The sequence below is a fragment of the Podarcis cretensis genome (genome assembly GCF_951804945.1).
Source record: "Podarcis cretensis genome assembly, chromosome: 10".
Taxonomy (NCBI): Eukaryota; Metazoa; Chordata; class Lepidosauria; order Squamata; family Lacertidae; genus Podarcis; species Podarcis cretensis.
Window position 1 is genome coordinate 25,080,447 of NC_137179.1, and position 22,213 is coordinate 25,102,659.

Here is a 22,213-nt window from a genome sequence, read left to right on the forward strand (position 1 = left end):
ACCTTTACATCTTTGTAGAGATGAACTGGCTCATAGTCTATATTGTTTTTCAGAAAATACTCATTCACACAAGACAGGAGCGTCATTTCCGGCAAGGAGAAGATATCCATGAACTGCTTCATTGCGTTACCTTGTGAACTCTGCAAACAAGCATACATGTCATAAACCAGTTTTGTAAAGCTTTAGTTTCTGCTACTTGCATTAAGTCTACAGGAAACAGAGGACAGACACAACAAGACTGCCTCTTAGCTTGGAATGAGTCACATGAGAACATCAGAGAATGGTTTTACAACATGCAATGTGTGCGTTTAAGTGTCTTGTGAAAACAGGTTCTATGCTAGAAAATAAACAATTCTTAAACAATTTCAGCTTAGTGAGAGAACACTAGTGAGGATACAATAAAACATCCTTTTTCACATCAGTTTAAAGATGGCACAAACTAACCTGCTCACCATCCGGCACTATAGAAGCAAACAAAATCCTTATACATGCATGGAATCTAGATATCCACAAGCATCAAAGTTCAGTACAAAAATAAACTTTGGAAGTGTTGAAATGCATGGCAATTTTTGGAATTTCTGGGCCAGTCAGAATATGTATCTCCACTGCCATTTAGTTATTGCCTCATTGGCTTGGTAATACACTGAACTACCCTCTATGTAACCAGAAAAAAATTAAAGGGAGAGGGGAGGTGTCCTAATCACAGGTTACCTACCCGTGACATAGTGAGTGATAAGCCCTAAACAAAAACAAAACAAAACAAAGCCATCCTAAATCGGCTACATTTCAAGTAATCTTCTATGTTTCTATTTTACATTTGCATTCCCACAAACCATCTATATGTTAAGAAGGATGTGGCTCGCACCATAAAATTGTATTTCGAAAGCAGCATCCAATTTGATAAGCAACACATTTCAGAATGAGCATTTGACTACATGCACTTCCTTGCAATGCAACGGGTTTTAAAAATATTGTTTCTCCACTCTTGATTTCTGCATGAACAATAATAAAAAGCAGCAGCCATCTCAATAGAGGAAAACGCCAGTTCTTAAGAGGCAGGCCACTATTTCCATCGGCTTCCATAACTTGATGACCTAAGTTATGAACTCTCGGCTGACAAGAAATGATTTCAGTTACAGATAGGTAGCCGTGTTGGTCTGCCATAGTCAAAACAAAATAAAAAAATTCCTTCCAGTAGCACCTTAAAGACCAACTAAGTTAGTTCTTGGTATGAGCTTTCGTGTGCATCTGAAGAAGTGTGCATGCACACGAAAGCTCATACCAAGAACTAACTTGGTTGGTCTTTAAGGTGCTACTGGAAGGAATTTTTTTATTTTGTTTTAAGAAATGATTTGTTAGTTATAATAAAGCTATTGAGACATCGTTATATATGTCATGGTAATAAGAACACGTGATTCTATTATGCCATCATATGGATTTTTTAGTTAAGAGATGTACTGGCTTGTACTTTTACCTTTCCATAGAAGTCGCTCATTTGTTCCAAGGGGACATGGGACCCATCGTACATGGCAATGACTTCCTCATCCGGGACGACACTCATTCCTCTGGCAACAGCAAGAATAGCTTTAGTGCCAAAGCCAACCAGGTTTTATATGGCAGTACAGTGGTACCTTGGTTTACGAACTTAATCTGTTCCAGAAGTCCATTCTTAAACCAAAGTGTTCTTAAACCAAGGTGTGCTTTTCCATAGCAGTGAGGGACTCGCTTTACAAATGGAACACACTCGAAAGGAAGCAAAACATGTTCTGCTTCCAAGGCAAATTCACAAACCAAAAACATCTACTTCCGGGTTTGCAGCGTTCTTAATCCAAGTTGTTCATAAACTAAGCTGTTCTTAAACCAAGGTACCACTGTATCAATATTCTACACAGAAAACCCACATCTTCTCTAGTCTCACGTAAGCAATGGGTCAGCCTTAACCATTATGAATGCTTCTTCCCTTATTTGATGTCACAAATTCTGCAAGGAACACCATGCACTGCCAACTAAGACAGACTGACAGTCTTGTTAAGTCAACAAAGGAAGCTAAGTTTTACCGCAATGACACATTGTGGATCTTAAGCTCTCATTTCTTTCCTAAAAGTTAATTAGACACTAATTCTTTAAGGCCCCAAGGGCAAAGTTAAAAGAAGGCATTGCCCCCACTCTTTTAAACTTTATTACATGAAGCACAGATTAGAAGATGGTATTTAAAAAAAGGATTATAGCCAATTCATTTCTAATCTTAACGCAGCTCAGCCTCAATGACTTTCAAACTACAGCAGAAGTACGTGTTACAATCAAAGGCTGCTATATTTCAAGTAAAGCAGGTACTATCTGTGCAGCTTTTTCCAGATGACTTCAGTTAGAAAGGATGGGTTTCAATTAGAATCACAATGGACAAAATGAACTTTCCCAAGAATACTGCAACATGCAGGGTGCAAAGCAAAGGGTGATTACACACACACACACACACACACACACACACACTCCTCTGCATTCTGTTTTCATGATTCCTTATATTCAAATCCTTGCTAGAGTAGATGAGTCATTAGCAGAAGCCTAAATACCATGCAGTCCTGCACAGTCTTCTAGTACCATTTGGCAGCTGAAAGCAAGGACATTAGTCAGCGGAACGTGGTCGGCCAACCCTCCCCAGACCACACAAGCTAAAAAACAGACTATTTCACTCAGCCATTTCTTCAAGCAGAGAACACCACAACATTTCATATCATCATATATAGTAGGGACATCCAACTCCCAAGAGACTGATCTAAAAGGTAAAGGTAAAGGTACCCCTGACTGTTGGGTCCAGTCGCAGTCTACTCACAGAATAAAAAAACTGGCAGTAATCTACCCCTTTGGGGGGGTTCACGTCAAAGTTGTTGACCTTTTTGGGGGTTCAGGTAAAAAATGTTGACCTTTCTCTAGGGGAAGGAAAAGGAAAATGTTGCCCACCAAAAGATCACTCAGCCTCACAGCGAAAACTCCACCTTCCATTCTTGCGATCATGTGCGAATGGAGGACGGGGCGAGGCCGGATGCTCTTTTTTTCTCCCGCAAAGGAAAAAGAGCCCACAATCGACCAGTTGATTGCGGTCGACTGGTTGGGCATCCCTGCTATATAGTAATAGCAAACTCATTCTTCACAAGACAATTATTAAGTAGCCAAAACAACGCTAATGAGGCACAAGAGGGAGATCTCAGCCAGATCCCAAATATTTGCAGAAATAATGATTTTTAAAACCTCCTTTTTTTGAGCCGGGGGGGGGGGGGGGGAGAATGTGAAGGGAGTTTGGTCCACAAAACAGCCCAATGAGGACTGAGTATGCTCCCTGGCCATGAAATTCTGAATGGATTGGGGGAAATAGGATGGAGTATCCTGAAAGCTGTCATGATTGGCTGGCTGACTAAACGGAAGCACCGCCTGCTGCAACGTATCACTGCATGTCCCGCTTGCTGTATGTGAATGTCCAGACTTTTGAATGTTTAGAGTCCCCTGAAAATGCAACAACCTCACAGCAACATTTTGCTATGAGGTTAAGACTTACCTGTACACTGTTCCCAACTGAATATAATGAAAAGCATCAATCTTCATCAATAATGCCTTTTAAAAAAAGAGAAAGGTTTTACATGAAACCTATCACAGCTTCACAGCAGTATTTTGATGAAGTTACAGGCAAATACAGTTGTCCATAATTACTACAAGATTTAGAGTTATATCAGAACTTAAGAAGAATTCTGCTGGATCTGGCCAAAGGCTCATCTAGCCCAGAACTCTGTTCCAACAATGCCTAGCCCACAAGCAGAAACAGAACACATTTCCCAATGAATGAGCATCTCCAGTTAAATATCCTAAACAAAGGCTTTATTAGAAGAGCAACAAAGTGGGACCTACATAGATGGGCAAGATACAGCCACTGTGGCCAAAACTTCATTTACTTCCAGCTGAGTCCAAAAGGTGCATCGCACAAGCTACAGAGAAGCAGAACTCAAGTTTCCCCAATAATACAAAATCGGACAACATTTGATCAAGCGTTAGGGAATACATCTCACAGAACGATGATATCAATGGAATAATGTATACCTACCCGATGCACATCATAATGAAGACCTCTTATTGCAAAATTTGGATCGTAGTCATACTTCCGGATTTCTGCAGGATACTAGCAGAATAAGGGAGGGGGGGAAAACTATTTTACCACAACTTATTTAAGCAATATGATCTATCCCCTTTAATCAGAGAAGACAATCAGCTCTCTCTTCTTTCCTAGTTTACATCAGCCTGCCCACTAAGGGCTATGCAAGTGGGGAAATTCTTTTAAGAAATTCCCTGTTAAAAACCCCCTTTCTGATAAGACCTCTCAGAGCCCATTTAGCATCTCTGCAATCCCTCCGAGAAAAAGCTGCCACAGAAGTCAAAGCTTTCATTATGTCCACTCCCTAGCTCAGTGAAATCTGCCTTATAACTCTGTAGTGTCCCCCACTCCTTGGGAAACATAGTTATTTGTCACTCCATGCAACATGGACTTATGCTCTTCACTGCCTCCTGCCCATCCCACCCACTCCCGCTCTTGAGTCCCACATTGTTTATCAAGCACCTGCTATGGATTAGGCAAACTGCTCATCCCTGGTGCCTTGCCAACACCCATTTCCAGAATGCAAAGATTATGTTCCAATAAAACAGCATCAGGACCAAGCCCTCCCCAGACTCCGGCCTTGCAACATCCCTTCCAGGGCCAAATTAATGCCAGCTTTGGTAAGCATCTAGCTAAGAATCCATGATTCACACTCTAGAGCAACTGGATATTCCCAAGGATGGCAACAGACAAACTCCTCACTTGTTTATCATTTGCCTTTAGAGATAAAATAGTAATCTCTGGGCGTATTACTGTGTGGCCCCTGAAAGTGGAATATAAACAGCTAAAAGGTTGGCTCCAATTAGATCATGTGTGTGAGTGTAACGACCTCCGCTCACTGCAACCCCCAGCACCGCACCAAAATCTGCTCTGGAGGGCTGGGGGAAGACCCCCAGATATCTGGGAGGGGGGGGTGCAAGGAGAAGTTCCATTGTGCTCATGGGAGGTGTTCCACTCACACAATGATTCAACCCAATGGGTCTGCAGTGACCTCATAATTTTGCATGACTAGTATCCAAAACAAAATCTTAAGGCTCCTCCCCTCCTCAAAGTTAGCAACTCTTATTTAGGAAGGTGCAAGGACAGTGCCCCAAACTCTGTAGTTCTAGCCTTCTCCTCACTTTAGTGTCAAGGGATGTGGGTCCCAAGCTTATCCCTCTACTGAAATCATGGATGAAGTCCTTGTGTGGACACAAGGACTCGCACAGATCATGGCCAATGGAAGGTTCAACACTGATAAGGGCAAACAGTGTGAATATGTGTTCAGAAAACAGCAGCTGTCCTCAGCCTGGCTACCTCTTCAATTTATAGCTTTGCATCCCTACAACTGAAAATAATACATGTTAATTAAAAACAACACTTCTATATATTCTGTATAATTTAATACAAAAGGTGTTCTCTTTGAGCCCCGCAAATATCTTTTCCACACTTTTTTCAAAACACTACAACAGTGGCAGAACTCTCAGGGAAATTGATCTGCTTATTATTATTATTACTTTGCTAGGGAAGTTTAATTTACAGTGCTCAAGCATTTCTCATGTACTTGGAGAGGTGTGTGCGCGTCATTTTACCTGAATGTACTTCTTAGTCAGGATCATCTGTTGCCAAATTATATAGACTCTGAAAGGAACTGAAAGGAACCATGGCATTTTTACAGAAAACTATGGCTTAAACCAACACCTATCCACAACAGGAGGCAATGATATTGCCCTCAGAAACTTGCAAGCAAAAGATGTAGGAAGTAGCATTTCTAACATGCTTCATTTACATCGAGTAAAACTTTGGCCCTCCAGGTATGCTGAACTGCAACTTCCATCATACCTGGGCACACTTGCTGAGGCTGACAGGAGTTGTAGTTCAGCAACATCTGGAGGACCAAAGTTTCCCCACACCTGATTTAAGTAATATTGTAAAGCATTCTTTATTGCAAGAGTGGAAGCTCAGGTTAAATTCACAGAAAAGTTCATTATGAATTCAGACTTGCCTTCCTCACACCTTTTCATTCAGATCCACCATCGCCCACACTGAAATGCTCTACTTAACTTTCCTTTAGTCATTAAGACTGGGGTGTGAACAGAGTGGCATACAACCCTTTTGCTCAGAGTTCAATCTTCAGAATTTAGGAAATTTGAACTTCCCATTACACTGCAACATAGCCACCTTTATTTCAATCCTTCTCTGCAGCTGAAAAATCTCCTAGTCCTCAGGTTTATGATCCAAAGGATGCAACACAAAAGGAAAAGGGGAAGGGAAGAGGAAGGAATCATACTCAGGAAACAGTTCAGAGAGAAGAAAAACCAAAAGCAGCTGGTCTCTCAGCAGAGCAAATGGAATGTCCAAGCTTCTTTCCTCTCCCTCTGCCCTGCACCTGATGAAATAGGGGAAACTCTTTGTTCCAGGGGTGGGAAAGCATAGGCCTTTGGGGGGTTTCTATGTCCTAAAACATGTCCTAAAACACAGACATGCCAGGTGGTAGTCAACTAGGTTTTACTCAACCTATTGAAATTAATGGGCCTAACTTGGTCATGTTCATTCATTTCAATTGATCAACTCCACGTAAAATTTAGCTGAATACCACCCTTCATGCTCGAGAATAGGACTAGCTTTGTTCTATGCCTGAGCTAAACATTGCCACCAATATTTTGCAGAATTGCAATACTGTATACCATAGATATATAGATATGATCAAATTTCTTATTTACTTCTGCAGGGATATTTATAGATGCATATATTTAGCCACTGACCTTTGGACTGAAATGCAGAATTGGAAGTGTCTAATGCATTCATTCAGGAGCTCAATTCAGACAGTGGAAAGGAATAATCCAGATGCAGCAGCACAGAGAGGGTTAAGCACGGGCATTTCTACCAGTGCAGTAAAGCAACTTTGACTCAGAGGACATTATAAATAGCAGCGCTCCTACCTTCAAATATAATTTTGTGCTTTGCCGCAAGCAATATGTTAACTGAGATAGTGTTAAAAGCCAATTTCCCCGTCTCATCTTCTTTCAATCAGATAAGGAACAAGACAGGACTTTCATAATTCTACAGAGGCCTAAGCACCTTTTCAAGAAACTGCAAATTTTAATTTTACTCATAATCCTCCTTTAGTTAATTACAATTCCCCTTCATTGTATTATTTATTGCTACAATGAAAAATCTTAATACATAAACCAACTGAAAAAAAGAAGCTGCTTTTGTTTGTAAAAGTGAGCCGCATGTGAAAAAACTTAGCTTCTGAGCCAAGTGCCACTGTAATGTGTTCATTTCTGTGAGCTCCCTGCTAGACCTAGGACAAATCACCAAAGGTGCCAGAGGAGCTACTCTTATATACCAGAAAGCTGCCTTATATCGCCTCAGACCACTGAACCATCGCTAAGTATTGTCTACGCCAAGGTTTCCCAAACTTGGGTCTCCAGCTGTTTGGACTACAATTCCCATCCTCCCCTACCACTGGTCCTGCTAGCTAGACATGATGGGAGTTGTAGTCCAAAAACAGCCAGAGACACTTGTCTGGCAGTGGTGCTCCAGGATTTCAGGCAGGTGTTTTCCCAACCCTGCACATGCAGGAGCATGAACCTGGGAGCTTCTGTGTGCAAAGCACATGCCCTACCACCACATCAGCATCACCAACAGAGACCATATGTAGGATCTTATTTATTGCAAAAGACATACCCCACCTTTCAGACAGCTGTTTGCCCTTCTGTTTTATGCCTTCTAACTACCTGAACTCTATAATGTCTTCAATTCCTGAAATATGATTTATTTATTATTTTTTTAGTAACCAACAGCATAAATTTTCCCTCTCAAGAAGAAACATTGTTTTGCCCCGCAACGACTTGCTTTTTTGCTTGTGGAAAGTTCTGGATCCTAACAGCCCAATGCTACGCATGTTTACTCAAAAGCAAATCCCCACTTGGCTCAATGAGATTTACTTCCAAGTTAGTGCGTCTAAGATTGCAGCTTTTGCATTCAAGTAGATTAGGGGGGGGCAAAAGTGGGCGGAGCAAATGTAAATTTGGCCTTCATGCTATAGGCTAGTTTCTACACACATACACTCCTCTCTATCCTCCATCTAGACAAAGAATACATTCAATAATACCTTCTAGTCAGGCAAAAAACCTCAAGGAGGCAGAACCAGCGAGGTGTGCAGTTCAAGAGGGTGTATGGACTGGGAAGAGTCCTGAGGGCCAGATACAATGAGTCTTTTGGCCCCGGAGACTTAGGTTCCCCATGCCTGAAGCAGAGGATTACACACATGAACTGATACTGAGAAAGCTAAGTAGATATCTTACTCCTATCTATGTATACATAATTCAGTAGTGCTGAAAGACAAGGGAGTTGTATTACCAAACATTTCGGACTGAGTTGCAAGGGTTGCATGAAGACTCTATTTTAGCTGTAAATGGATATCGTTTTAATTGCTATAGCAACCAAGTGGTATGCAAGCTTGTTCATGAAAGATATGCATTTCAGAAATGGGCAACCTAATTTACAACTGAACCTCGTGCCCACGGGCAAACTTTGGGTATGTGGGAAGCCCCATTAGCAGACGAGGTTTGGAAGCAAACCACACATGTAACTCACAAAGAGGGGGTTGCCAACAGCACCAATCAGCTTCGACAACAAGCCCCCTTGCCTGCACTCGGGGGTTCCTGATGGGGAGCGCCACCTTGCTGCCAATCCCAGCAGGGTTCAGTCTCAGCAAGCCCTGCTTGCAAAGAAGCAATTACAACCAAGAGTTCACTTTAAACTACTGGTGCTCTTCCTTTGTAGTTACATTCTTCCCTGGCCCACACCTGGGTGAGGGATAGCTCAGTTGGTAGAGCATGAGACCCTTAACCTCAGGGTGGTGTGTTTGAGCCCCACATTGGGCAAAAGATTCTTGTACTGCAGGGGGTTGGACTTGATGACCCTCGTGGTCCCTTCCAACTCTACAATTCTATGATTTTAAGTCAATCCGCACTGACAAATAAGCACTAGGAAAGGAAGACAGTAGAAGATCAAGCCCCTGGGGTAACATTACTGCATACTACTTTTACAGGTATTCATACTGCATAAATTTAAAACATGTACTTCCACACCCCCAAATATCTTACCCGGTGTTCATTTATCAAAAGATCCCGAGCAGCATTGAAGATCAATGTGTGCAAATGCTTGGAATAGAAGACAAGTGTGTAGTCATAATCAAAGCCATAGATTTCTATGTCCGAGAGACTCATTTCATTGTTTGAAAAGATAGCATCTGGATTCAGCAAGTTACTCATAATGGAAGGAACCAGGTCTGTGGGAAAGAGACATAAACATACAGAGAGATTTTCTAGATTTTTCAGAAATAAGACATCCCAGCAAAATGACAACAAAAATGTATTCCAAAAAGGGATGGATCTTGCAATTTACACACATTACTGCAATAGTATTCATTAACAATGCACTTAATAAAATAAAATAAAATAAAATAAAATAAAATAAAATAAAATAAAATAAAATAAAATAAAATAAAATAAAATAATTATTTATACCCCGCCCATCTGGTTGGGTTTCCCCAGCAACTCTGGGCAGCTCCCAACCAAATACTAAAAATATGATACAGCATTAAACATTAAAAACTTCCCTAAGCAGGGCTGCCTTCAGATGTCTTCTAAAAGTAAGATAGTTGTTTATTTCCTTGACATCTGATGGGAAGGCGTTCCACAGGGCAGGCGCCACTACTGAGAAGGCCGTCTGCCTGGGGCCTACTTGCAGTGAGGGAACTGCCAGAAGGCCCTTGGCGCTGGACCTCAGTGTCCGGGCTGAACAATGGGGGGAGGAGACACTCCTTCAGGTATACAGGGCCAAGGCCGTTTAGGGCTTTAAAGGTTAACACCAACACTTTGATTTGTGCTTGGAAACGTACTGGGAGCCAATGTAGGTCTTTCAGGACCAGTGTTATATGGTCTTACCGGCCACTCCCAGTCACCAGTCTAGCTGCCATATTCTGGGTTAGTTGCAGTTTCCGAGTCACCTTCAAAGGTAGTCCCATGTAGAGCGCATTGCAGTAGTCCAAGCAAGAGATAACTAGAGCATGCGCCACTCTGGTGAGACAGACTGCGAGCGGGTAGGGTCTCAGCCTGTGTACCAGATGGAGCTGGTAGACAGCTGCCCTGGACACAGAGTTGACCTGCGCCTCCATGGACAGCTGTAAGTCCAAAATGACTCCCAGACTGCGCACCTGGTTCTTCAGGGGCAATTACCCCATTCAGGACCAGGGAGTCCTCCACACCAGCCCGCCCCATGTCCCGCAAGAACAGTACTTCTGTCTTGTCAGGATTCAACCTCAATCTGTTAGCTGCCATCCATCCTCTAACCACCTCCATAGGACCTTCACTGCTCTCACTAGTTCTAATTTAAAAGAGAGGTAGAGCTGGGTATCATTTGCATATTGATGAACGCCCAGCCCAAAAGGGTAATGCAATGGACTTGCAGTTCATAAACCATGTATTTCAAAAGGGACTGCATCACTCAGGGACTGCTACAGAACGAGTCGTGTGTGAATTAAGAGGCACACTACACCCACACAGCCACGGATCAGGGCACACGCAGACCTGAAAACAATGCAGTAAGGTGGCAGTTCTTACAGGTAAGAATCATAGCTGTCTTAGATGAACTTCACAAAGTATTCCCTTTATGCTAACCCATTGGTTATTTTCACTTACCTGTATGTAAGAATTTGGCCTGTTTCCTTTCCCACCTCTCATCCTCATTTTTGTTCAACAGCTTTTTAAAAGGAAAAATCCCCTGGCACTAACTCTGAGGATAACAAAGGCAGCACTTCATCACACATTTACCTAAGAGTAAATCCCATCGAACTAATCTATATTTATCTATTTCTTAGCCCTCCGCCCTTCACAAAAAAAATCCCAGGACGGGTTTACATCACAATAAAGCTGTAAATACAATACAGATAGTGAACAGAGCAGCAGTTAATGAATTTAGGCTTGCACTCCATTCTACTTTCAGAATAATTTAAACTGTTTATTAGTAAGACATAATGTGTATGTGTGTGTATGTGTGTGTGTATACACACACACACACACACACACACACACACTTGCTTGCTTGTTATATAAACACCAAAAATTGTTTAGAATAGCATTTACAGTGGCTTTGAAACAATTAACACAACAGAAAATATTCTGATCCAATCTCAGACACAAGCCAGAGAGGTTCAATGAAACTGAATTTCAGTTAAAAGGATCCTTCTATTGTCACCTAGAACTGGGATAGGAAACACTGTGACCCTTAAGATGTTGTTGGAATAAAACTCACATCAGCCATCGCCGATGGACTGACATGATGGGAGTTGATACATTTTTTATTTTAAAAAAATAAATCTGGGGGGTTGCTCTCTTCCATTGTAGTCCCCTCTGCCCTGCCAGGTTTTCTTCCATTCTCCCTCCAGTCACTCAGCATTCTGTGGCTTCTGTGTCCACCAAGTCCTCCCTGATCTGTTTTTGGGGTGCCCGCCTCCCTGAGTTGTCCCCCCCAAAAAAACCCATATTTTGTACTTCTGCAAACGTTTTGGTTCATCCAAACCTGCTGAACATCTCCTACTAGTGTGCTGATGGTGCCTTAGATCCTCACTCAAGAGGCAGAATTTGCTATTTGTGCATAGGGTAGTTAATATTTGCGGAATTGCTTTGGCATGCAATCCTTACAACAAAGCAAAATCGGAATTGTTATCTCCCGCACTGCAAAAAAAAGGGGAGGGGGGATGAGGTTGAGAAAGAAAGGCTTGCCCTAAGACAACCTTGCATGTCCATGGAAAATGTTGAGTTTTAATAGGATGCTTTCTGGTTTATAGCTCAGTCTTAACCGCTATGTCAGCCCTCAGATCCTTTTCTTCAAACTGTTTGAGACTAGCAACGATCTAGGTCAAACAAAATAATTGCTTGGAAATCCTTACCTAATTAGGCAGATGGGAGAATATATTTAAAGTAGTACCCAGAACCTGGAACTGCATGACGCAATCAGCATTTAAAAAAAAAAAAACATGCATACCAGAAACACAGCATTTTGAAACAACCATAACTTCGCCCAGGAACATTATGCATCCACCTCACTTAGACAAAGCAAGAACAATTTGTGTATTTCTGGCTGCAAATAAAGCACAGAGCCACACCAGAAGGTTTCACTAATCTTAAAAGCTGTAAGCAAACTGCAGCCAGCCTGAAAATCCTGCTTAGACAATCTGCGTGAAAAAGTTCCCACCCATCCTAATTCGTATGGGACTGTATCTTGAACAGACACCTTACTGAAAGTATTCACAGTGATTACACACGTTCAGGAAGGTCACGTTTTTGGGTCTTGTGGTGCACTAAGACTCATGGCACAAGAACTTCTGGTCCTTTCTAGTATGGGGAGTTACCGAGCAGATGGGGAGCCAATACTGGAATAATCAGATGTTTTATTACAGAGACCAAAAAAATAGGTGACACAACAAGGCAGCATTCAGACCAGTCCAGCAACTATTTGGTTAAATGTATGGAAGATTAGTTATAAAGTAAATGAATGTATTTCCAAAAGACAGGCATGTGAGAAGCTCAGTTGGATTAGGAGGAGATTCCTGGTGGTAAACAACACTTTGCTAGGGGGACAGCATGGGTAACTTGCTTGAAAGTTGAAAGAGAGGGGGGGGGGTTCTGAATTAGAGAATCTTTAATGAAAACATTTTTTTAAAAAAAGAATTAGAAATAATAATTTAATAATAATAATAATAATAATAATTTATTATTTATACCCCGCCTTTCTGGCTGGGCTTCCCCAGCCACTCTGGACGGCTTCCAACCAAATATTAAAATAAAGTAATACATCAAACATTAAAAGCTTCCCTAAACAGCAAGAAAAAGAAGAGAACCCCAAATGCAGAATGTTACCTACCCAATGCAGGAAGGAAAAATGGTTTCTTCTTCAGAAAAAAAGAGAGCTGTGGTTCAGGAAGCTATTCTCTGGGACCAGTCCATTGGACTTGCTTTTTCAAGCCTGCAGAAGAGGGAACTGAGGAGCAAGGGAAGCCCTTTCAGGTCCTTTTAACCTTGTGCTTTATGTGGATTTATTGGATAGAGGCTTGGAATGACAACATAAGGCTATGCGTTCCCCAGAGCCCTGACTCAACTCGAGTACAAAATAAAGTTAGCAGTGGTGAACAAAACAAGGAGAAGCGTAGAAGGATGTGTGAAGCTAACTGAATCTGGGCCAACTTCAAACAAAATGGGCCAAATTGGAACAGTGATTTGTGGACACCTTTAAAAAACAACAACAGATTAAGCTATATGAGAGAGGGGAGATTCTGCTTCCCATTGTAATTGAGAGACTGGTCCCAAGTTGCAGGAAGTTTTCTTAAAATAAAAATCACAGAGCATGATGTTGTTCATTGCATTAAATTGAAAGAGCAGCTGTATTTGTCTTAGCACAACTCTGTGCTGATGAATGATCTAACTTGTGGGAGGGGATCTTTCTCCCTTTGTCATCTGCATAACAAAAATAGGCAAAGAGACATAAGGGGGCTAATGCACAACTGTCCTTTCGGGCCAGGCATCTGCAGTATTACATGAAATGCCTTGGTGACAGCAGAATAATTTTCCACAAATCATGTCACTGAAAAGATAAAACAGTAGTTTCAAGTCACAAGCTATGCTATAAAATCAATTGCAGTAGAATAACCTTCAGACTCTCAATTGCTTTAATGTTTCAGTTGTTATGCAATAATAAAGTTACTGAATGCACCTTTAGTTCTCTTACTCAAGTACCCCAAGGCTATTTTACTCGGAAGAAGGAAAGAAACTCCAGTGACATAGTCTCAAGGTTACAGAGTAGAAATTTGTCAAACTCTTAAAGATGCATTTATAGCTACAGCACACCTACGAAGCATGGGGGGGGGGATGCAACAGGAGAAAGCAACTGTTTCAATTTTCTGTGAAGGTGACACACCAAAACAAGAACATTTTATTTCCTGAGTGAACAGGACTGCTTTAAGATAATATCCTTCAAATGCTCTTTTAATTAAAACTGTGTTCTGCTTAAACCAAAGGCATTCATTACAGTGATTAAATTACCTGAATGCAAATTAAAGGGCTGATGCATAGAAAATTGGTTTCCAGTAGCCCTGCTCTATTTTAGGAGTCTATTAGGTTTTTTTATATGTAAATGGATAACAGCATCAAAGGAAATGATAATAAAAGCAGAATGCTGACGTTTGCCTGAAGATGAAATAAACCATATCAAAAGTTATTCAAATTAAGAACCACTATTTGAGATAAGCCTGTTTGAAGCTATTGGCCTCATCTGCACTATTCAATTAAAGCAGTATTGGACCACTTTAAACAGTTATGGCTTCCCCCAAAGAATCCTGGGAACTTCAGTTGGTTAAGGGTGCTGAAAATTGTTAGAGAGATCTCTTCTCTGCTCCCGGAACTATAATACCCAGAGCAATTTAAGAATCAATCATCCCAGGGTACTCCAGAAAGTATAGCTCTGTGAGGGGAGTAAAAATGTCAGACATCTTCAAAATAAGACAATGAAAATGAAAGTTGCACTCTGGTCAGAACTCACTGGGAGTTCCGGAAGTCAGTTCTTAACCCAAAGCATTCTTAACCCGAGGCGCACGTTCCCTACATAGGCCTCCCGCAGCCCTGGAAGCAGACTGCGTTCATATGGATTGCGTTCATATCCTGGGGCAAAGTTCACAACCCAGGACACCTACTTCTGGGATTGTGGAGTTCGTAACCCGAAGCAGTCGTAAGCAGGACTGTTCGTAACCTGAGGTACCACTGTACTCATTCCTTCACTTTGTGCCTCTCCAATGCCTTCAATGAACTCCCTGCTATAGATGCTTGGATCATTTCACTCCTAGTCAGTCTACTGCTGCAAGCAGAGTTTTCCCAGCATTAAGCCATAATATTTGGCTTCCCCAAACTTCTCCCCAGCAGCCTGCAAAGCCATTTAGTTTATAATTACATTATAAGATGAGACCGCATGTAGCAGGAACCCACTGGGGAAAGTGTTTTGTTATGATTTACACAAATCTTTGAAGCCTGGGTTCTCTCTTGCAGCACTCTCATATGTCAACACACCAACGAATCCCTTACCCCCTCAGCAGGGCCCTCACTAGGTCTTCTTTTTATTTTGGTTGTATGTATGTTTTTTTTAAAAAAAAACACCATAAAGTACACATCCCACAAACTGAAAATCCAATCAACAGCCTTGCCAGCCTCACTTCCATGCTTCAGATAAGGAAAAGGAAATGTCAAGAAATTTACAGGAGAACTTAGTTGAGTTTGACAAAGGGGACAAAAATGCAGCTTGGTTATGACCGGCTTTGGAGAGCATCATGTAAAGAAGTGTGATTGCCTGCAATTTTTGGAGCCACAGAATCAGAGAATTGTAGAGTTGGAATATAGAATGGACCCTGAGGGTCATCTAGTCCAACCTCCTGCAATGCAGCAAACTCCACACGTGGTCCCCCATTCAATTTGAAACCACAGTGGACACTGCTTAGCTTTGCAAATGTGCTAGCAGTTTTATGGCTGCACCATTAGGAAGCAACCCCTTGTGCTGTATATCAGAGAGAGGCATTTGTGTGAAGGCACCCTTGCACTCAGGCTTGACTTTGTTATCTCTCTAAGACCACCCAAAACTGCCCACTCTGAAGATACTCATTGCTAACCTTCCTGAAGAATGCCATGCTTTATAGATCAAAAGAAGCTCCCACCTTCATCTCTAGAAAAGAAAAATAAGAATCTGGTATCATAGCCCTGATACTGCATTCTAGAACACCAGAAGGAATTGTGTGACCTAAAGCTGGAAAAGAATCAATATCCACTTCACTTAATTTACACAAGAAGTTCTAAGGATTAAGCATCCATTTATCACTGAGGGTCTTATGTTCACAGCCGAACAGAGGGGATGATGGAATCACAGAACTGGGACCACAAGGGGCATCTAGTCCATCCCCTTTTATGCAGCGTCCATCAGTACTGTCTACACTGAGTAGCAGCAAACCTTCAGGGTTTCTGACTGGGAATGTTCCCAGCCCTACCTGGAGGTGCCAGTATTTGAACCTAGGACCTTGTGCATGCCAAGCAGCTGCTTCGCCACAGAGCTACTGCCCTTTCTAGAGCAGATAGCAGACTAGCTGCTTAAGAGCAACCAAGAAGAACGAACAAGAACAAGGCACACGCTTATTGGTTTCTATTTCCTAGTAAATAGTAAACCCTGAAACAGCCAAGATTGCTAGAAACAACATCTTAAATTAGCTTCCTTTTCCCTAGTCAAAACAGCATGGCAGCAACCCTATGACTGGTTCCCCAACTAAAATTAAAATTAAGCAGAGCAGCCCAACGTCAATAAACCACTCCTGGCAAATACCATTTCAACAACCACTAATAACTCACTGTAGAAGTTCTCCATTTGAAAGTTATCCCGTGGAAGCCAAGTACCCACTGCTTTGTTAACTAGGTAAAATTGCAACAAGTAATTCACGGAAGTTCACTGCCACCACTATATGCACAGCTACATGCAGTATCAGCTTACTGTATGTTACTTTCTATAATAAGGGTTGATCTGTCTTGCTGGCATGTTTAAAGCAACCCACACTTCATATGTCTGTGAAAGCCAGCTTGATCCAAACTGAGAAACCATTGCTTCTCCTAGAATTTGTTGTGAGTTCGCCTCAAGAGCTAGCCTTGGTTTTGAGATCAGAAGCAATGTACTTGACACATTTCAATTTCGTATTACTCTGGCCATGGCACCCCACTGAAGTGATGCTTCCACTTTTCACCTTGTATATTTGTCACTAGATAAATTCACGTGTAACGTTTTTCGAACAGATTCATTACAGATCTGTTGGGAAGTATTCCGTGTACCACTGAACAATTTGAAGCATGGAGAAAAACTGATTCAACTGCAGGACTGTCCTTTCCATTTCATTAGTTTTAATGACTGGCACTAAATAAGCTGCAACCAACTCTTCTATTTCACACCTTCAAACCACCAACCAGTTCCAATTACATAAAAAGAAATGTTTAGTCAAAATTAGGAAGAACTCTCTGATGGTAGGAGCTGTTCCAACAGTGAAACAGTATCTTGGAAGGTGGTGAATTCTCCCTAGGGGCTTTTAATCAGAGGCTGGATAACCACCTATCAAGGATGCTGTAGAAGCAGATTTCCTTAACCAGCAGGCAACTACAACAGAGGACTTTTCAGGTGCCTTCAAATTCTGATTCTATGAAAGCCCAAAATTAAGTACTGTATCTTTTTGAATAGCTACTAAACTATACGTTAAACTTTTTAGGGGTATAAAGATGGGTGTTTGAAAAGAAGCCTAAAAGCAGTTTAGGAAAATCAAGGATGCCTGGGGAGGGGAAACAGCGAGAATGGAGACAGAGGTTTGGTTCAGACATAAACAATCTCAGTTTACCAGTCTGAGAATAAGCACTGTGTGTACATTCCTCCTCCCTTCTCTTATGCACTTTAATGCAATTAAACTTCAGTTTTCCATTACACCCAGGAAACTGTGATTTAAACTGTAACTATAATCCTGGCTTGCCAACTACAAACAAAGTATTGAATTAAGTCCCAAAGGGAAGGGGGAGGAGACAGTGTGCATGCACATGACTTATCAGCCCAATAAACCATTGCCCATGGTTTATTGGATTAGGATTTTTATATATGAACCAGCAACACTGAAAAATAACCAGGGTTTTTTTCAGCCAGAACTCACTGGAACTCAGTTCCAGCACCTCTGAGGTGGGTGCCATTGCCAAATTTATAAGATAACAAGCATTTATAAGATAACAAGCATGCATGGTGAGTTCCGGCACCTGTTTCTGGAAAAACAAAAAACGTTCAATCTGCCATGTTCCGCCCCTGGAAATCCATGCATGAGAACCATGTGGCTGCTGCATCACTTAGATTTTTATATAATTTGTACATAATCATAAGAAGAGCCCTGCTGGATCAGACCTAGGGGATATATAGCCCAGTGCCCTGTTTTGTTTTGCACTGTGGCCAACCAGTTGCACATGGAAAGCCCAGAAGCAGCACTCTGTCCACAGGGACCAATATAAAGAAGTACAGTGCCTCTGATCCTGGAGACAGCGTATCGTCATCATGACCAGTAGCAACTGACAAGCTTATTTTCCATGAATTTGCCTAGTGACCTTTTAAGTTGGTCGGTGCAACCAACTATTTGCAGCAAATTCCAAGTTTTAACTATGTGTTGTTCCTTTTGCCTGCCCTGTCTCTCCCCTCATTCAGTTTCATTGGATGATCCCAGGTTCTCGCATTATAAGGTGGGGCAGAGGCAGCCAGTCTTGTGCCACTTTCTCCACACCATGAATTTTATAAGCCTCTGTCATGTCTCCCTTACTCACTACAATGCTTCTCAAAAGGAATCAATTCACACATTCAGAAGAAAAATCAAGTGTCAAGCATTCTCAAGTGTTGTACACTGATGTGTGAAATGGCCAATGGGATACTATACCTACAGCAAACATTTCTTGGTTACTCAATAGGAAGGGCATAAGCACAGATGCAAATTATTAAAGAGATGGAAATTCGTCATTTCCCAATACAATTTAGACTTATTTACATATCTCGTAAGGAAGTTTTTCAAAGCCTGTTAGTTTCTTAAATTGAGCTTCCCCTCAAAGGCCCATACAAGCACTTTTGCATGTGGGAGATCTATTATTCTATCCAGCAGCACCTGCAAACACTCCATATTTCGAAATGAGAGCTCACTGATTACCACACTGGAACAGAAACACTATTCAGTTAATTTCATTTAATATTAAAAAGCCTCCAAGAAATCTGCCATTTGGACCACACGGTTCAGAGGACCAGCCCAAACAGAATGGTTTTTGCCCATTTTATCCAGTGTCTAGGGCCCATGTCATTCAAGACAAGACATCTGGTTGGACACTGTGAGAACAGGATGCTGGCCTAGAATCCAGCAGGCCGTTATGTTCTGATGACGTTGCACAACAGCTCCCATTGTATCTAACCACTGGCTATGCTGGCTGGGATGAAGAGGAACCAGAGCCCAACAACATGTGGAGGGCCACAGGTTCCTCATCCCTGCTCTAGAAGCATGTATGTGGAGCACTTTTTGTAGCATTTGTAACCCACCATTCATTAGAAATTGAAGGGCTGGTTACAAATGTACAATCAAACCAGAAAATATACAATGTCACAGTAGGTAACACAAATACTAAAAGCTAGGTAGCAACAATAGCCAATGTTTGAGTAAATAAATAGGCCTTCACCAAGTGCCTAAAACCAGTCAAGGTCTGGGGCTCTCTCTAACATCCAGAGAAAGCAGATTTGATAGAATGGATGCGCTACCACGGACAACTTTCCTCCAGTTGATCCAACCACTCAGAGCCCCTTAAGACCATGGTACTCGACAAATACTGACCTCAACAGTCCACACAGCAGAGGTTGACAATAATTGTATCACTGCAAACCATACAATTTGCAAGTCCTTTCCCTTCGCCAAGTATCACAGAGCAAAATGCCCTCTTTTCAGGAATGTTGCTTTCCAGCCTTCTGGTTTTGCACTAGTATACCAAACTAAAGGTAAAGGTAAAGGGACCCCTGACCATTAGGTCAAATCGTGACCGACTCTGGGGTTGGGGCGCTCATCTCGCTTTACTGGCCGAGGGAGCCGGTGTACAGCTTCCAGGTCATGTGGCCAGCATGACTAAGCCGCTTCTGGCGAACCAGAGCAGCGCACGGAAACGCTGTTTACCTTCCCGCCAGAGCAGTACCTATTTATCTACTTGCACTTTGTGCTTTCAAACTGCTAGGTTGGCAGGAGCAGGGACTGAGCAATGGGAGCTCACCCCGTCACTGGGATTCGAACTACCAACCTTCTGATCAGCAAGTCCTAGGCTCTGTGGTTTAACCCACAGCGTCACCCGCGTCCCATACCAAACTAGGTAAAGGTACCCCTGCCCGTACGGGCCAGTCTTGACAGACTCTGGGGTTGTGCGCCCATCTCACTTAAGAGGCCAGGGGCCAGCGCTGTCCGGAGACACTTCCGGGTCACGTGGCCAGCGTGACATCGCTGCTCTGGCGAGCCAGAGCCGCACACGGAAACGCCGTTTACCTTCCCGCTGGTAAGCGGTCCCTATTTATCTACTTGCACCCGGAGGTACTTTCGAACTGCTAGGTTGGCAGGCGCTGGGACCGAGCAGCGGGAGCGCACCCCGCCGCAGGGATTCGAACCGCCGACCTTTCGATCGGCAAGTCCTAGGCGCTGAGGCTTTAACCCACAGCGCCACCTGCGTCCCAAACTAGTTGTGTGGAAATAGTGCCCTATAGATACGCACACGTAACTTGTTATCTGACATTTTGCTGGCACCTCAGCTCAGACCTGGAAGGGAAAAATAGTTACTGCATATTCAAAAAAGAAATTGGTTGTCCATTTAATCTAAAGTAATACATTACTCATCACTGCCACACGTCTTATTTCATTAATTCTCTTACATTTATTTCCCACCTTTTTCCATCATGGAACCCAAGGCAGTGTACAGTGTATGTCTAAACCCAGACCTGCTTAGTTTCAGCAAAGTGGAGGTCTCATGTACCTAGTTTAGATGACACATAATGAGCACCATTTGACGGATGAAACTGCAACAAACCCAGGTTTGCCCCCAAGTGGACTTTCAACCGAAGTAAAAACAAATCCCACTACCCTGACAAGCTGGTCAATATTATTTGCTTAATTCAACCCTTGTTTTCTTGAGGTGCTTGGCTGGAAGCCACCACAATTTCACGGTCTCGACTGCATTTCTTACATTAAACAAAATAATTTTCATTTCTTGCAACTTTCTCTGAAATAAAAAGAATAAATAAAAAGGACACCCCATGTGTAATTTCTTTCCTGTTGATTATATGACTCCAAACACTACTCACTCATGATCCCTCAAATTTGAGTCTGGAGTGGACCCTTCTACAGAGCCCCTATTTTATGTGGCTGGAAGTGACTGCAGCCATGCCTAATGCTTAACAGAAACCATTATGTTGCCCACAACCCAGCAACAAAACACCTTATGATATCTTCTGACAAGACTGGGGAAGCTTTAATCCTCTAGATGAACTGCTACTTCCATCTGCAGTAGTAACCATGGTCAATAACTGGGGGTGATGGGAGATGTAGTTCAGCAACATCTGGAGGGCCAAAGCTTCCCCACACCTGTCTTAGGAGTATATACCAACTTTTTTTTTAATGAAACTATAAAGCAGTCCCTGGACCCCTGACTTTTACCAGAACAGCAGCACACCACTCTCACAAACACAGTTTTCATTGTCTAACACACAAAAAGCTATTAGCTCTACAAACGTCAAGGAGTGAGGGGAATCTCATCACAGATCTCCCACATCACATCTGTTTTGGCCTTCAATCAGAGAACCTATTCAGACAATCATGGTGTATGCAAATTTCCATATTGTCTTTTTAAGGGAGCAGGAAGAGAGATGAGTTGGCGCTCAGTACAGGAACTAGATTTTGGCAAGCCACGAATCCATCAGTGTCCAAGCACACACAGACAGAGATGCACCACAGACTAGGAGCCAACATATGCCCCACACTGGAAGCTATAATCTGGGCTGGCAAGCCGAAGCCACCCCTATTCCACTTCTGCACCCTACTGTCCCACTAGGAAGCTCCCTATTTAGTTTTTGGAGCGCCCCTCCAGGCAGATCCGTTAGGATGAGAAACTGCGTCTCAGCCAAGGTCACCTGAGCGAACTCCGGCGATTCGAACCCAGAGCTTGCCAGCCCAAAACGCTTTCCACCCATCCCCACGCGCTGGCTCTGGGTTCAAAGCTCCGCGTGGCTGCGAAGCTCATGTTTGGTGACCTTGGCCAAGGAGGGCTCCTGCCCCACGCTTAAAGTGGAAGTGTCCCGCTCCCCTCCAAACACACCTCATGCGCTTTAAAGACACCTGGAGTCCCCTTGAGAAATGGGGGGGGGGGGGACACAAAAAAAAAAAACCCAAAATGGGAAGCGAAAGGGCGGGAGGGAGGAGAGAGAGGA

The 22,213-nt window shown here is 42.6% G+C and overlaps 1 protein-coding gene across 3 annotated transcripts in view; it reads right to left on the reverse strand.

Annotated features, from left to right (window-relative positions):
• Nucleotides 1-22,213, reverse strand: part of NT5DC3 (5'-nucleotidase domain containing 3) — a 46,764-nt gene that overhangs the window by 13,061 nt on the left and 11,490 nt on the right. For all 3 annotated transcript variants that reach the window (XM_079992675.1, XM_079992674.1, XM_079992673.1), the window contains exons 2-6: nucleotides 9,235-9,419; nucleotides 4,091-4,165; nucleotides 3,551-3,606; nucleotides 1,475-1,565; nucleotides 3-140 (exon numbers count right to left, since the gene is read on the reverse strand). In XM_079992675.1, coding sequence (XP_079848801.1) covers nucleotides 3-140; nucleotides 1,475-1,565; nucleotides 3,551-3,606; nucleotides 4,091-4,165; nucleotides 9,235-9,402 — 528 coding nt within the window. In that variant the 5' untranslated portion in view covers nucleotides 9,403-9,419. The remainder of the gene's footprint in view (nucleotides 1-2; nucleotides 141-1,474; nucleotides 1,566-3,550; nucleotides 3,607-4,090; nucleotides 4,166-9,234; nucleotides 9,420-22,213) is intronic.